The 16429-nt window shown below is 41.2% G+C and overlaps 1 protein-coding gene across 5 annotated transcripts in view; it reads left to right on the top strand.

Annotated features, from left to right (window-relative positions):
• The window catches only part of Tcaf1 (TRPM8 channel associated factor 1), a 41271-nt gene extending 39726 nt beyond the window's left edge, over positions 1–1545 (top strand). For all 5 annotated transcript variants that reach the window (XM_045159974.1, XM_045159973.1, XM_045159975.1 and 2 more), the window contains exon 9: positions 798–1545. Coding sequence is in view for 4 of the 5 variants with exons in the window: in XM_045159973.1 (XP_045015908.1) it covers positions 798–807 (10 nt within the window). In the remaining variant the exon portion in view is untranslated. The remainder of the gene's footprint in view (positions 1–797) is intronic.
• The last annotated feature ends 14884 nt before the right edge of the window (positions 1546–16429 follow it).

The following is a 16429-nucleotide window of genomic DNA, read 5'->3' as shown; positions in this document are numbered from 1 at the left end:
TTCAACGCTTAAAGTCATGGCTGCCGAGTACATGGTGTTGAGTGTGTGCCAGGCATTGTTCTGATCCATTTAATTGTCTCAGGTATCTTAGGAAATACAAACTATTGTCATTCCTATTATATGAATGAGAGAACTGAGTTGTATGGAGAGTTAGTAAGTTATGTAAAGGTTCTTTGTTAATAAGTGGCAGATCTTTGATCTGCAGTCAGGCATCCTGGTGGCAGAACAGGCAGGTATTCATCTTGAATAACCAAGCACATGCGTAAATAAAGAAACCCTTCAGAACTCAAAAGAAGTGTATGTTCTAGCTTCCAGAACTTTGGCTCCTTTTTGCTAAGCCCTCATCTCATCTCAGCAGAACAAAAGTTCCTTTGTTTCTGAAAATTCTGATACAAAGGAGGAATTTTAAGCAGCCTCCTGAAATACTTCCCAATAAGCTGGGTGAGCCCTTTAGCATCAGGCAAGTCTTTTAGATTCTGGGGTATTCAAGTGTTTGTCATCTCTCCTGAGTACTATGAACCCATTTTCTAGCTTATTAAATTTTGAATGATGAGCTATTCTGATAAAGTACCCAACTGCACAAAATCCTAGATACCTGGCACCTCAAGATCTCAGAGGGGAAATTAGAGCCTTAGTCTTTCAGGATAAAATTTTACCCGTTCTCAGCAGTAAAGCCCAGTACCTTTTAAATATATAAAGTTATTCATGTTACTCCCCCATTAAAAAAGCCTCCAGTGGTTCTCCCAACTTACGATGATGGACTGCCACATGTCAGTTTACCTTTCTTCCTTTTCCAGGCCCCACTGAAATGGAACTCAAGGAATACAAAGGAAAACTGATGTGGCTTGGCAATGGAAACTGAAGGCATTTGGTTGGAGAAGACGTCGACACCTTTCTGGAAGAGAGACCATGCATGAGGCACAATAGTGGATGGACAGTGTGAAGATACCCTTCAGACAGAATAGAAGCTGATCTAAACATTGTCACCCCTAAAAAGACTTAAGCACCAGAAGATCCATGTACTAAGTAATTGTACCAGTTGTGAATTGACCCCCATCCTCCTGAGCCCCCTCCCTTGCACATAGAACACAGACACCTACTCTTGGTACCAGTGAAAATGTCATTGTTATTGTTGTTTGTATAAAGGAATCAAACCACCTGGGAGAGGTAAGAGTCAGTGTTCCAAATGAACTTCTTTTTTGTGGAAGTAAGTGGCCCCCTAGCCTGTCAGCTAATTCTCTACTAACAGTTTAGGCCCCTACTCAAATATCTGGGCGCTTCCACTCATACAAAGAAGCTTGATGAAACACACGTGAGCATAAGAAACGCTCACTGAGTCCTATAAAAGTCAGTACTTAACACTGATTCTTAGATGTGGATCTTCAGGTAGGAACACCCAGACATGGAGTGGATGAAGAAAGGGCAGGGGAGAAGCATAAAAACAACGAGTAAGGATAAACAAGGGAGTTAAAAAAAATACTACAAACTGAAAAAAAATTGATGTTAAAAAAAAAAAAACCTAGCAAAATTCTTACTATTTCTTCAGAGAGATTTAAGGTACATTTGAAAGATGATAATAGGATACTAAGGGGAATCACAGGATAGCAAGAACTCATCGAAAGCAAAATCAAACTCCCAAAAGTATACAGTAAACTGGCTAGAAAATAAAGTAGAAGGACTTTCGCCAGATATACAGAGGGAAAAAAAAAATGACAGGAAAAGCAAAGGAAGGAAAGAGAAATAGACAATCAATATTTAATTATAGCTCCTAGGAGAGAGTACATAGCAAATATGGGTAAGTGACAAACAAAAGGTATAATTCAATGCCATCGACATCTAGTCTTGGCCCTGTGAAATTCTGGGATATTGATGGAGGGAATATAATAAAAGTACCCAAGGAAGAAAAAATGTTCTAGATCATAGTTAGCTGAACTCAGCAACGATGAGAAGGAGACTGGTGGCTTTTTCATAAGCAGCACTGAATGCTGAGAAGGTCAGAGGAACAGTGGGTTCACACAGCCTCTGGGAAACTTTGTTCCCTTTGTTCCCAGAGTTCCATAGGAGGCATGCTTTCAAGAGTAATACAAAAGACATCTTTGGACAGCGAGTTTCCAGAACTTCTCTCTCCCTGCACCCTTATGGAGGAAGTTCTGCAGAAAAATAGGGATAATGGCACTCATCCAGGTTGTTCCCCTGGAGTGAAGATTATCCAGCAGACCCATGTCTGAGAACAGCACAGTCTTTGCTTCTTCATGAAGAATATGCACTGTATGAAGAATATCACTGAGAATATGGGGTATTTGAAGAAATAGAAGACATGCATTCCCCCCCCTCAAAAAAAAGACAAATTAAAAATTTGTTAAGAAATTCAGATCTAATCATGAAGCAAAGTAAAATGATTTTCTGAGTACTTATGGAGTATATGGAGAGGCTTAACTTGATGTTGGCAGTAGGTACATTTCCATTCCAGCAATATCACCATCATGACAGCAGAAATGTAAGGGGAAAAATCTCTTCTACCAAATATCATGGCTTTCAGTTAAAAAGTATTTTCATAGCTAAAATAGTGTAGACACCATTTATTGGCATACTGATCAGCCTATGCAATCAAGCCTGGAAGGATTAATGCTTCACTGACAACTGAAGTGGCAAGTAATGTTGACAAGCTGAAGGAAAGGAAGGAGAACAAAGTTGTGAAATGGCCGGGAGAAGAGAAGCGAAGGAAAGTATAGGGCTACTTACATATGGAAAGTGGGGTTGAAAAGATAAGGTCTCCAGTTAAAGGAACAAAAGCCACATCATTAGTGTACTGACCAATGTTATATATTCAACCAATAGAAGCATTAATAATGGCATATCTATCAAACATTTGCAGAGGGGCAGGCAAAGGAATGGTGGTGATCATGTAAGTTAAATCCTTATCTTTTGTAATGGGGAATTATTAAAGATTGTCTAAAGTTAATAAGTCAAGAGATTATTGTTCAAACAGTATTTAAAGCTAGAAGTTAGTTACCAGAAAAATCCAAAAATAGATATTGTTAAAAGAATCTAGGGAATGGGACTAGGGAAGGGTGGGATGGGAAACTCTGTTTTTCATTTCAAGTTCATCTGTACTATTTAATTTTTTTTACCTTGTGCATGTATTACCTGGAGAAAGTTTTTAATAAACTCAAATAAAAGTTATTCAGTGACTTCACATTGAATGAGATAAGGTTGAACCAAAGCTGTTGACATGCTGACAAAGCCAGCAAGTATCTGGATCTATCTGATGTGCCCAGGCTAATTTCATCACATGGGCCCTGTTATTCTCTGTTCTAGCCATGCTATCTGCCAATGATTCAAGAATACCTCCTTTTGTTTCTACAGGTGTCCACAAAAAAAAAAAAAAAAAAAAAAAAAATGGTGGAAAAAAAGAAAGCCTTCTGCTCTTACCATGTCTGGCAATTAAGATTCCTGTCTAACAGGTTTGGAATATTTTTGGATTGAAGGGATACTTAAGAGGCCATTAGCTGAAGATTGCCAACTACTATTCCTTCTTAAGGCCTGTGAGGTTTGCCCTTAGCCTAGGAAGAAATTCTAGAATAAACATATAGGACTTTCACCATTTCTGTATTCCTGTATGCTTGCAAGCTTTAAAAGGTTTTGTCTTACCCAAGGCCAGCTGGTATCAGGATACCTGTCCTTCTATAAGCCTCTTTGGCTCTTCGTCACTTTCTCTGAATCTGTTTGCAGCTATACTTGAGAAAAACTTTTGACTACCTGATGGAAAGCTTTGTGCTACCAAGTTTCTTATGCCCTGCTGCTCCTTCTCTGCAGGCAGCCCCTTCCTTCTCCATCCTCATTAATGCTTCTAGCTGAAAACAAATATTTGCATACAAGCCTCTTACCTGAGCTAGCATCTCCAAATATTGTCCATGTGTCAAGAGAATATGAAATAGATTGCCGGGCGTGGTGGCGTACGCCTTTAATCCCAGCACTCGGGAGGCAGAGGTAGGAGGATTGCCATGAGTTCAAGGCCACCCTGAGATGACAGAGTTAATTCCAGGTCAGCCTGGACCAGAGTGAGACCCTACCTCAAAAAAAAAAAAAGAGATAGATTTGTCCTCACAAACACAAGTGATGCCATGTTGTCATTAATAACCCTAGTCCTTTGATGTCTTCCACCATATCACTCAGTCTCAGTCTACGTTCCTGTAAAATGGAAACTTGAAATATGCCATTTACTTATCTCTATAACTCTAAGATCAAGTAGAACTAGCTCCCTACTGGGTATTTGCCATATAGTCAATTTTCAACATCTGTATTTGTTGTAAATCTATCCTACCTTCCCTTCATAGCATCCACCTCTGTTACATTCAGTGCCTAAAATCAATATCTCACCCAAGGTAACAGCATCCCCTAATCTAGGTACCTGACAATCCAACAGATATGGAGAGATAGACTTGGGTGTTGACATCTACTGACAATAGTAATGTACCCTGACCTATCTTTCAAGATGGCTTCCCTCCTGTGTTTTCTACTTACAAAAGCTCTGGACCTTGTTCACTCCATTTCAAAACAGCTTTCTTGACTCACCTTATTAAGAAGAACCTTGCACATATGGAAGAGATATAGAAGTGATCCTCTGCTTCCCCGAGGTTGTTTTTTTTTTTTCTAATCACAAGTACACACAAAGCAACTCTCTAAATCAAAGGAATATAGAAGTGCAATTTGCATACTTTGATTATGTGTTGCAGTGCTATAAGCAGTATTTTTGATAGCAGAGCCAAGTCAGTTTAGTGTCAACATTCTTATCTCTGTTCCAGTGGTTGGTTTCATACCCCCTCATGTTTTCAGAAATAATTACGAAAAAGTAAATAGTAGCGAATGAGGCATCTCCAGCTTTAAAAGATAATAAAACCAAATCATAAGCCAAGGTTTATGTTCAGATAGATGTGTGCCTCAGGGCCACTAAATGGTTCTGTCCATCTAAACTATATAGGAACTCAAGTACACACACACGCACCTATACACACAAACTTAAGAAACATGAGCATTTAAGTTCTAAATTTCTTTCTTTGAACTACTCAAAGTTTGACATCAAATTCAGTTTCAGAAACTTCCAAAGTAATTTATCATAATTTGAAGAGTGAAATGATGCCTACAGGGTGAGAGATGATCAAAGACAGTATGAAGAGGTCTCATGGAAAGAAGACATTGCTCCTTGCTCAAAAATAGTCCAGAGCGTGAGTGCATGCTTCAGGGTCTATTATCTTCCAAGGTCTATTATCTGTGGGCTTTCTGCTTTTGTCAGGAGCCATGGAGCCTGGAAGGTGGTTCTGACTTTCTGCCAAGGTAAATAAAGGTTAAAAGGGCTACTCCAATGTTATTGTAAAAATAAGAGTTTCTCCATATATGCTGATGGATAGAGGAAATAATAAGCCTCTATTGACTTTTGGTATTCACTCAAAAACATAATGCTATGAACTTTTTAGTTGATAACTGAGCGACATAAACACATAATAAAAACATAATCACAGGCTCCCCTAGGAAATGGGATTTAAACATCAGTGATGTTCAAGTGGCCTTGGGCATAAGCCTGTTGGCTCTCCAGAGGTGGAACAAGGAGGGCCCTTAGGAATTACAAAGGAAGTCATCAGTACCCTCTAGCCACAGGCCATCAGTAACCCAATGAGAGCTGGACAAGTTGATCTATTACTTATTGCAGCTCAGGGAAATGTGCTCTGTGGGAAGTGTAGGCATCTCAGCCAAAGGACATTAGAGTCCAAGGAAGTCAGGATTTATTCTGGATTGAATGCTGTCAAGGTAAATAGATATTTCCACAGTTTCTATCTGAATATATTTTATCTATAAGGAAGGCTGACTAAAGTGAGCAAAAGGCTGAAATTGTGTTTGCTTGTTAAATTGCAGCTACTCAAATTTGGTGAGGGAGATTATTCATTATTTTGTAGGGTGAACAGAAACTTGGCTTTGTCTCACTTGGTAGTAGGTGCCAGTGTGACCAGTTCTGACCAATGTTGTTCTATGAACTGTTTACGCACAATGAGGGAAGGAAGGGCGGGGAGAGACAGAGAGAAAACATGGCCTGACTTGAGTGCCAGATAAGTTCCTTTTCAGAGTATTACTGATTTCCTGGGTCAGAGTTGAGTTCATTGTCTCATGTTCACAAAGAAGGATAAATGCAGAAAGCAGAAGGTCAAGCAAGCAGTGTTATTGAGACGTGAAAATAAGCTCCCTGCATCATAGAGTTGCTAAAGTTACACTCTGGACCAGAGATTTTTATGCAGTAGGATGGAGCCCAGTTGGTTTGGCCCATTCTAGAAATCAGGCACCAAGTTGGAGTGGGTCTGATAAATTAATTTAAGCATGTGCATGGGATTGGTAGATGGATTAGGTGGAAAAGGGCAGGCTCAGAAGAAGCCTCATGATGAAGGGATAGGTGCAGCCCAGCAAAGAGTCCCCAGGAAATGGAGGAACCAGGAAGTAAAGAGGAACAAAGGCCAGTATCTTGCCCACATCTTGATTATTCAGGGCTTTTTGAATTTCACTCCTTGGATGGGAGATGCCTTCTGGTCTATGGGGCCTGTGTCCTTGACTGGCTGCCTGCAGAGAGGAATCTGTCTTGATTCTAATCTCTATCAAGAGTTTTCTTGCTCTCCCTATAGTCGTTCTTTACTAAGCACAGGGGACAAATAGAGGAGAAGTAAAAAGCACAAGGGTATGTGAGAAGTGCCCTGGAAAAGACTGTGCTTGCTGGTCCATTTCAGTAAACTGAAATGGAATTTGGAACTACAAATCAATTCCTGTGGATTGCATTTTTTTAATGTTTGAAACATCTCCACTACTTAAATACAGATTTTGTAGCCACTACCTTCTCATTGCTGGAATCAAACAACCAACCAGAAGTAGCCTCTGAAAGGAAAGGGTTTATTTCAGCTTAGTTTTGAGAAGCTTCATCGTGGCAGGGAACGCACAGCAGACACCCAGCATGCATCGCATCTCCAGCGCAGCAGAAGCAATCCTGCAGTACGGTGGGGGTGGGGCTCCCGGAGCAGGCAGGCAGCTTGGGGCTGGGCAGGAGCAGGATGGCCCTTGAGGGAGGAGTCTTACCCGTCACACCCGCACCACACCTATCCCAGCTGGCCTTTCATCTCAGCTCACCCTGCCTGCTTGTGGGATTCAGCATTTGCCTGTCTCACCTATTCAGATCTCTCTTGAATGCACACCCTGCCCAGGTGTGGGTGGATTCCTCCTCTGAGTTCAGGCTGATTGGCTGGATATCTACCTGGTGCAGGTGTGTCCAGGTGTGCTGAGAGCAAACTCTAAAGTATATTTTCACTCTCTCCAGGACTGGTGCCGCAACATTTTTGGGTCTTTGCATGGGTAAGATTTCTTTCTTCCATCTCAGCAGCCATGCCAGGTGGAAAGGGACCCCCTTTTTTTAAATTACTGTCTTTAATCCTTTTTAGGAATGCATGTATATATATCAGGTCCATGTTTGTTCACATGGGCTTCTGGACTACATGGTGCATTTCTCGTCTCCCCACTCCACTTTCCTTAGCCCTTTCTCTGTGATTCTGAATAAAATGTGGTATTTTAAAGATATTTTTCTTGAGTCTGAATTGCCAATGCTTTTGTTAATTTGTGGATATGGACTAAGGTCTTCAGGTTCCAGGAAGCACCCCAGAACCCCAAGTTTATCCATTATAGTACTAGGGTTGGAGCTGGGCTATATTACTCCAAATGCCACCCCCAGGGTACACTTCCTCCAGTGAGGCTCCACCTTCCAAAGGCCCAACAGCTTTCCCAAATTGCCACCAGCTGGGAACCAAGGATTCAAAGCACATGAGCCTATGTGAAACATGTCATTCAAACCACACACCTGCTCAGTGGATCTGGAATTTCAGAACCTCAGAAAGAATACACATTCCCAATCCCAGGCTCTCTCCACTCCACTGACTCCTGGACAGTTGTAGTCTTTATATAAGCTTTATATCTGAACTGGAGGTCATGAAAAAAGTTTAGAAATATAAATCCACCCTTGCCACTTAGTAGAGGAAGATATTTAAGCAAACTTCTTCTTCAGGGGTAGCAAAGTGTTATCATACACTTTCTGTCACTGAACTATTACCACAAAGGTTTGACATACCTGTGATATAAGCAGATTAAAAAATGTAAGCCTAAGTTAATTTCATAGATTCACCAAAGTGGTATGTGAAAGCTTTTATGACTGAATTAAGGCTAGTCATCTCCACTGCTTTGAATGAAGCATGAAACAGGCAGAACCTGTCCTCGAAGATAGACTAGTCTACAATTTGAATAGAGTTTTCACTAATGCATTAAAATTGAAACAAGTAATGATGAGCCTTCTGTGAACACACTTGTTAATAACTTTACCCTTTAATCCCATTACAATGCAACTTTAATAAATACACTCGAGAATTACACTGTGAGGAGTTAATAATAGTATTTGTAGTATTCAGGGTCCTCCAAAAGGCAGAAACCAAGATGGGCTCAGAGGTGCAGGAGATTTATGTAGGGAGTGCTTATGAGGCTCCATGGAAAGAGAGTCAAGGAGGCTGTGAGCTCCGAGGGACAGCACTGGAGGTTTGATCAGCACTGGGAAGGAGAGAAGAGGAAAAGCAGGCCCTGCACGTAGGTCTCGGGAAGTTTCTTCAAGACCGCTGTCGAGTTCTGAACCAAAACTACCACCAACAGAGACCTCTGTCTCTCAGGCATGCCCTGGCCTACCTTACAATCCTTGTAACATTTAATAACTGGCTGAAAGAATACCTTGGCCAACATGGCAGCCTGGTCCTGGTGCCAAGGATTCCAAGACACACCAGCTGGAGCCACCGAGCACTTGAATACCATGCAGTTGGAAATCTGAGCATGGCATTTTCATAGCCACCATGGCAGTGATTCTTAAAACAGTTGTCACCACCTGTTCTAGAACATCTTACATAGTGGCTTAGTAAACCTCCACGGTGACTCATACGAGTGAGTGTATAGGTGGGTTCAACCATCTCTGTTCCTAAATTAGATCATGACTAATCCTTTCCAGATGCATCAGGCCATCAAGAGAAAGAATAAACAGGACCACATTAATTTAAACTCATGATTAAAAATATATGAAGGAGACTCAGGACTACTAATGACAGCCCACAATTAGAAAGCATATGTATGAAGTATGCAGTATGCCTTGCATTTGGATTACTAATAATTTAAATAGCTGTAAGGATTGGGCACTAGTTGAAAAAGAATTGGACCAGTGTACTACCAGTAAAAATTAAAAATTCTGATATTTGTATTTCTGCTTTGTATGCTACACACTTAAGTGTACTTACTGTGTGTAAGCCTGGAAGAGTTGGTTGTGGTGGTGCCAAAGGCTGGGACTAGCTTGCTTGACTTAGGCTAATATTACCTACACTTTGCTGGAAATAGGTTCACTTTATCCTGGATCTCTGTGAAAAAATTGGGTTTGGCTAGAAAAAAAAAAAAAAAAAAAAAAAAAACAGATTGTGGTAGGAAATAGAAACATTAAGGAGTTAACCACAGTGGTTATTACATGGAGTTTCTTAAGTGTGTATACAGACCTTAGTATATTCCTTAACTTCTTAATATGTTAGAGAAAGTTCTTTAAAGCCTGTCTGAACTATGCGATAGCTGATGGTAGAGCCCTTTCCTAGCATGGGTTTGGCTTTGTATTTGGTCCTCGGCTCTGTGAAACAAAACAAAAACAAAAACAGCCCAAAAGTCTCCGCAGGATCAGCACTAGACAAGTCCTATTAAGTAACTTCAATGATGAACACTTTTTCTTCTTTTGAATGAAAATATTCTTATTCATGCAGCCAGGCTTTTGGATGTATATAGTACCATCCATCACTCTGTTTAGAGGCATCATATTTTTTTTTTCAGGGCTTTTTTTGTTCCCCTTCTCAGAATTCTTGCTCAAAGATAATTGCTTTTCCATGACTAGGTAGATGGCTCATTTGATAGGGAACTTGCCACACAAGCATGAGGACCAGAGTTCTTGTCCCCACAACTCACAAAAATGCCAGGTGGACAGGAGAAGCCCACATGGGATTCCATGTGAACACAGGGCATTCCCAGGGCAAACAGAGTATCTAGGCTAGCCAAACTCATGAGCTCTGGGTTCAGAGTGAGAGAATCTACTTCAGTAAATAAAGAGGAGAGAAATCAAGGAAGACATGAGATATAAACCTCTGGTCTCCAAGTGCACACGTGTACACACACATACACACACACACACACACACACACACACACACGTGAGCATGCACAATACACACACAAAGTCCTAACACTTGCCGCTTCCTTTATATTCCTATGTAGTTCGTTTGCAGCTGATTTTGCACTTAGATGCACTGGTTGTTTTCATGTCAATTCTCCTGTCTAAATTTATCACCTTAAAGACTCATCTTTATTTAGGTTTACAGAGTAAAGTATTCCTTATGACAGACAGAGTGCTCTTAAGGATGAGTCCAGTGACAGCAGATAGACTTTTTTATCGAATATTTATGTTTACTCCTAGGTTAGAAGGAAAAGTCTGGGGATCTGCACCTTTCCATTAGCAATGTCCCATGTCAGGTCCCATGTTGGTCACCTTCTTTTGTTTCCTAATTTCTTTTCTTTTTAAAAATTTCTTATTTATTTTTATTTATTTATTTGAGAGTGACGTACAGACAGAGAGAAAGAGGCAGATAGAGAGAGAGAGACAGAGAGAGAGAATGGGCGCACCAGGGCCTCCAGCCACTGCCAACGAACTCCAGACATGTGCGCCTCCTTCTGCATCTGGCTAACGTGGGTCCTGGGGGTATCGAGCCTTGAACCGGGGTCCTTAGGCTTCACAGACAAGTGCTTAACCACTAAGCCATCTCTCCAGCCCTGTTTCCTAATTTCAAAGGCAAGTATGCATGGTGTTGTCTGTGTTGCTTCAGCTCAGTCCTCAGGCAGAGCATGCTCCTGAGCGACAGGCACCTGGAGACGCTTCTGCACACTGACGGGGAAAAGTCACGTTTTGAAAGTGCCAAGAGCTAAGAGCAGCACTAACATGCTTCAGTTTACTTACACAGTGCTCAGAAGCTCCTCTTGTCAAGCTGAAGTTTCCCTCTAGAAAATGGATCTCATTTTTTAAAATCTTCTTTCGATCATCACTCTCTGGGAAAGACTATCCCAACCTGCAGACTATATTCCAACTCCTCATTTAAGAATGTAAGTGATCTGCACACAGGGACATGCACCTTTAGCTACAGCATTGCAAAGGTTGAGATAGGAAGGCCATTAGTTCAAGACCCTCATGGGCTAAAAATAAGCAAATTAACAAATAACAGAAGTGCTGCTTTTCCTTAAAAATTGAGGTTGAGGGATAGATAGATGGCTTAGAGGTTAAGCGCTTGCCTGTGAAGCCTAAGGACCCCTGTTTGAGGCTCAATTCCCCAGGACCCACGTTAGCCAGATGCAAAAGCGGGCACATGTGTCTGGAGTTTGTTTGCAGTGGCTGGATGCCCTGGAGCACCCATTCTCTCTCTCTCTCTCTCTCTCCGTCTCTCTCTCTCTCTCCCTCCCTCTTTCTCTCTCTGTCTGTCACTCTCAAATAAATAAAAATAAACAAAAATATCTTTAAAAAATTCGAGGTTGATACTGGGACAGTAGTTTGGCTGAAATCTAACGGCACTGGCATATCAAAAGGTGCTAGTCTGAGCCTTCAACATGGAGGCCATGACCCACACCTGCAGCCTGTGTGTCCCTCCTCCATCTCTCTCTCCTCAGTTTTCAAAGGTCAGTTGTTTCCCGGAAGCAAATAGAAGAATTCAAATTCCTTCACCTCACATTGTAAGGATAGCTTAAAACATTCTGAAGTTCTAATGGGTCTGGTCCAGTTGCTTTTCTTGTCTGAGCTTCTTATTCATCCTGTCTAAAATCTGAATGCATTTTGTTCCTTTCCAAGCAGATTTCCATCAGCCTTATAAAGAGCCAGTTATTTATTCACTGATCAGAAGCTATCCTTCAAATACTAGCCACATATTTATTTACATATACTTATATAATTATTAAGTAACTAATATCTACCAAAGGTGATAAATGAAGGTTGGCAATGAGGAACCAACAGTGAATAAAATGCAGTCTGACTACGCTCTTGCCACTACACCTTAAATAGAAAAAAAAAATTATTAAATGATCAAACAAATGGAAAATTACAACTGACATAAAAAAACCAAGCAGTTAGAGATAGCTAGCTCACTTTCTTGCAGGTGCCTCTTGCTGATATGTGATGATGTGAGCCAGCTTCCTGCTTATATAATGCTTTTCCTGCTATAATGAAACTTCCCCTTGGAACTATAAATGAAAATAAACCCTTTCCTTCTATCAAAAAAAAAAAAAAAAAAAAACAAGCAGTAAACATACTTGGTGCATCAGGAAGAGTTCTTGGAACAACGTTTCCTAGGGAAGAAATAACTGAGAGAAGGTAACAAAAATACTGTTTCTGAAGGGAAGTTTCTCTTTGATAGGAGGGGCTGATGTACGTTCTATAAACGTAAAGAAATTCATGGGGCTAAAATTCTGGGTTGGGGGGAACCACAGTGTCCTCCAAAGCTGGAGGGCTGAGCTGGAGCCTTGACTGTGGCAACCAATCGCTGTGTCAGTACTCAAGGCTAGTCGAAAGTGGTTGCATGGTTTTATGCAAGCAGCTGACATGATCAGCACGGAGCTTTGGCATGAACTCCGATTGTAATGTCAAGAGCGTGTGAGAAGGCACAGGAAGTTCAGTTAGGGGTGCATCGTAGTAGAAGAGCCCTGGGAGGCCTGAGAGCATGCAGAAGTGTGAAGGGGTGGGGACAGGGAGAAAGGGGAGAGAGGTTTCAAGATGTGGATAGACTCTGCACATATATTTTTCCCATTGGATGGCTATTTTCACTGTATTAATCCTTCCAATCCAATTACGCTATGTTCTTATGTTAAATTTCTTTAAAACATTGAATTAAAAAGAGGTGAAAGGCTGACGAAAGGGCTTAGTGGTTAAGGGTCTTTCCTGAGAAGTGTAAGGTCTCATGTTCAACACTCCAAGTCCCATGTAAGCCAGACACAAAGTGACGCAAGCATGCAATGTCACACATGCACACAAGGAGGCGCACACATCTGGAGTTCTATTGCAGTGGCTGGAAGCTCTGACATGCCAGTTCTCTCTCTATCTCTCTCATTAAAAAAAAAAAAAAAAAAAAAAAAAAAAAAAAAAGAGCCAGTCTGTAATTGGGCTTACCTCAAAAAAAAAAAAAAAAAAAGGCTGATAGTAGGATTTGGCAATTGTAATTTAATGCTTATAATGAATGACTAATTAATGGGGATGGGGCAGAGAACTTCACATGTCGATAGGTGTGGATTTAGTGTGTGGATTCCTGATAAAGTAATGACTTTAGGTAGCTGATGTCACTAACTTGCACATGACAATCATGAAAATGCTCAGAAATCTTTATGACTCTCCAAAAATAGAGATTGTATGTGGTAGTGTGAATAGATGTCCCCCAATATATTAAGTGTTTTATTAGTTTGTAGTTTGCATCTACAGCCACCTGGCTGGAGGCGGTATCACTGGGCCGATCTTAAGGTGTGGTGGTGGGTTTGGGATTTCAATCTAAAGATACGAAAAGTGTGCTGTGTGGCTTTTGGTTGTTAGGCATGTGCTTCTCTCTGTGTGTTTGGTCCTGTGAAGGCAGGCCAGCTTCTTCTGCCATTATGGAACTTCCTCTGGATCTGTAAACTTCAATAAGTATCCCTTCCTCCATAACTGTGCCTGGTCTGAAAGTTCATCTCAGTGAACCTGAAGCTGTCTGCTACAGAAGTTGGTACCAGAAGTAGAGTGAGATGAATCTGTCCATGTGGATGTTGGTCTTTTGGCACTTTTGTTTTGGAGGAATAGGCATGGACTTGGTGATTGCAAGTGAAGATACCTTCTGGAGTGTTACCACATAAGCCAAGTTTTATGGACTATTCTGATCAAAGCTTGAGAATGTTAAGTGCAGACAATATTGAACTTCAAAGCTTGGCTTATGAGCTTTCTAAGGGGAAGGAAAAATTACATAGAACTTTATTGGAACTGGGCTACTGGCATAAGGGTTTGCTGTGTTTTGCTACCCAGGCTCAGAGAGTTTGATCAAGGTTAAATTTGTAATGAACTGATGTGCTTGGCTAAAGATAATTCGACTGAGAGATTTAAGATTTTTAAGCTGGAAAACCTCAAGCAAGTTAAATTTATAGGCACTGAGACTGGTTTTAAGGTGAATGAAACTCCTGTTGGCAACACATTAACAATCTTAAGGAAGATGGCTCAGCTTCTTTACATTAAAACACTGGAGAGGATGCCTGAGAAAAGTCTATAAGAAATGCACACTCTTTTGCAAAGAGTTGACTGGAAAAAGAACCTGTTTTTCGAGGTTACTATTTATTTTGTCCCTAAATTAAGAATATGGCTGTGTCCTGCATACCTGGTATTGGTTTCGGAAGCATGGAAAATGCGAGGAGTGGTCGTGAATTGCACATGGTTCTAGGAGCCACTATCCTGATGCCCTGATAGCCTGAACGAGCCTTTGGAAAATGGACCTTGGTTTACATGAAGACCTGAAGATGTTTTGGATATGCCAGGACTATGCAAGGGCTACCATACAGCACACTCTTGGCCTGGGATGGAAGTGTTCCCTGGCTACTCTGCTGAACTGGAAAATCTGGAGACTTTCAGAAGTTTGATGTTTGTTTGATGGTGGTCCTGGGGAATCAAACCTGGGTCCTTTGGCTTTTCAAGCAAACACCTTAACCACTAAGCCATCTCTCAAACCCCAGTCTAAACTTTTGATTGAATTGTCTATTTAAAAATAATTCTGTGAAGCCAGGCATGGTGGCACATGCCTTTAATCCCAGCACTCGGGAGGTAGAGATAGGTGGATCGCTTTGAGTTTGAGGCCACCCTGAGACTCCATAGTGAATTCAGGTCAGCCTGGGCTAGAGTGAGACCCTACCTCGAAAAACCAAAAAAAAATAAAAATAAAAAAAATAATAATAATGCTAATTTTTTGGGCTGGAGAAATGGCTTAGCAGTTAAGGCACTTGCCTACGAAGCCTAAGGACTCATGTTCAACTCTCCGGTTCCCATGTAGTCAGATGCACAGTGATGCAAGCGTGCAATGTTGCACATGCGCACAAGGAGGTGCATTTGTCTAGAGTTCATTCACAGTAGGCTGAAGGTCCTGACATGCCCATTCTCTCTCTCTGCCTCTCTCTCTCTCTCTCTCTCTCTCTCAAAATAAAAATAAAATATTACTTTGTGATTGAACATGTTGTAATAAATAACCTTCTATGCTGTCATGTAAAATTTTTAATTTTTTGTTTATTTTTATTTGTTTATGTATTTGAAAGTGACTGACAGAGAAAGAGGCAGAGAGAAAGAGAGAATGGGTATGGGCCTCCAGCCACTGCAAACAAACTCCAGACACGTGTGCCCCCTTGTGCATCTGGCTAACTTGGGTCCTGGGGAATTGAGCCTCGAACCGGGATCCTTAGGCTTCACAAGGCAAGTGCTTAACCACTAAGCCATCTCTCCAGCCCTGATTTGTTGTTTGAAATGTTATTAATTTTCTGGCTGCTTTGTTAAAAGAATGTAGTCGTTTTTTAGTGCTGAGCTCTCAATAGCTTCTTATCTTCTGCTCAGACGAGTTTTGAATCTCTTCCGGTGCTTTTGCCATTTCCACAGAGAAGATTCTCTGGCTAGCAATGGGAGCAGAATTTGCATTTCCACAGCGTCCTTTGCAGTGTTCTCTGAACACTGGTGGGTGTGATGGAGAAGACTGGTCCAGTGCTGGATACTTGGCTTTTACAGAGGAAGGACTGCCTTGAAGGGAGGACCCTCAGTGGACTATGGCCAAATTACATCATGTTCATATATTGTTTCCAATAAAATTTTAAAAATATTTTATTTATTTATGAGAGAGAGAGAAAGAGCGCACACGTGTGCACATTTGAGCAGGTGCTAGGGCCTTTAGCAACTGAAAATGAACTCCAGATGCATATGCCACCTTGTCCATCTGGCTTATGTGGGTACTGGGGAAATCAAAACTGGGTCCTTAAGCTTTGCAGGCAAGGGCCTTAACAACGTGGCCATCTCTCCAGCACACACACATACACACAAACACATATGTATGTATATATATTTGGTTTTTCAAGTTAGGGTTTAGCTCTAGCCCAGGCTGACCTGGAATTCTCTATATAGGTTGGCCTAGAACTGACAGACATCCTCCTACCTCTGCCTCCCCTAGTGCTGGGATTAAAGGTATGTGCCTCCATGGTTGTCCCTCCCTTAAAAACTTTTTAAGGAATATAGTCCTATGTTTGGCTGTAGTTTGTTTACATAAGTCAAGTTA

The sequence above is a fragment of the Jaculus jaculus genome, chromosome 10, assembly GCF_020740685.1.
Source record: "Jaculus jaculus isolate mJacJac1 chromosome 10, mJacJac1.mat.Y.cur, whole genome shotgun sequence".
NCBI classification, from domain to species: domain Eukaryota; kingdom Metazoa; phylum Chordata; class Mammalia; order Rodentia; family Dipodidae; genus Jaculus; species Jaculus jaculus.
This window is presented reverse-complemented; position numbering and strand designations above follow the sequence as displayed.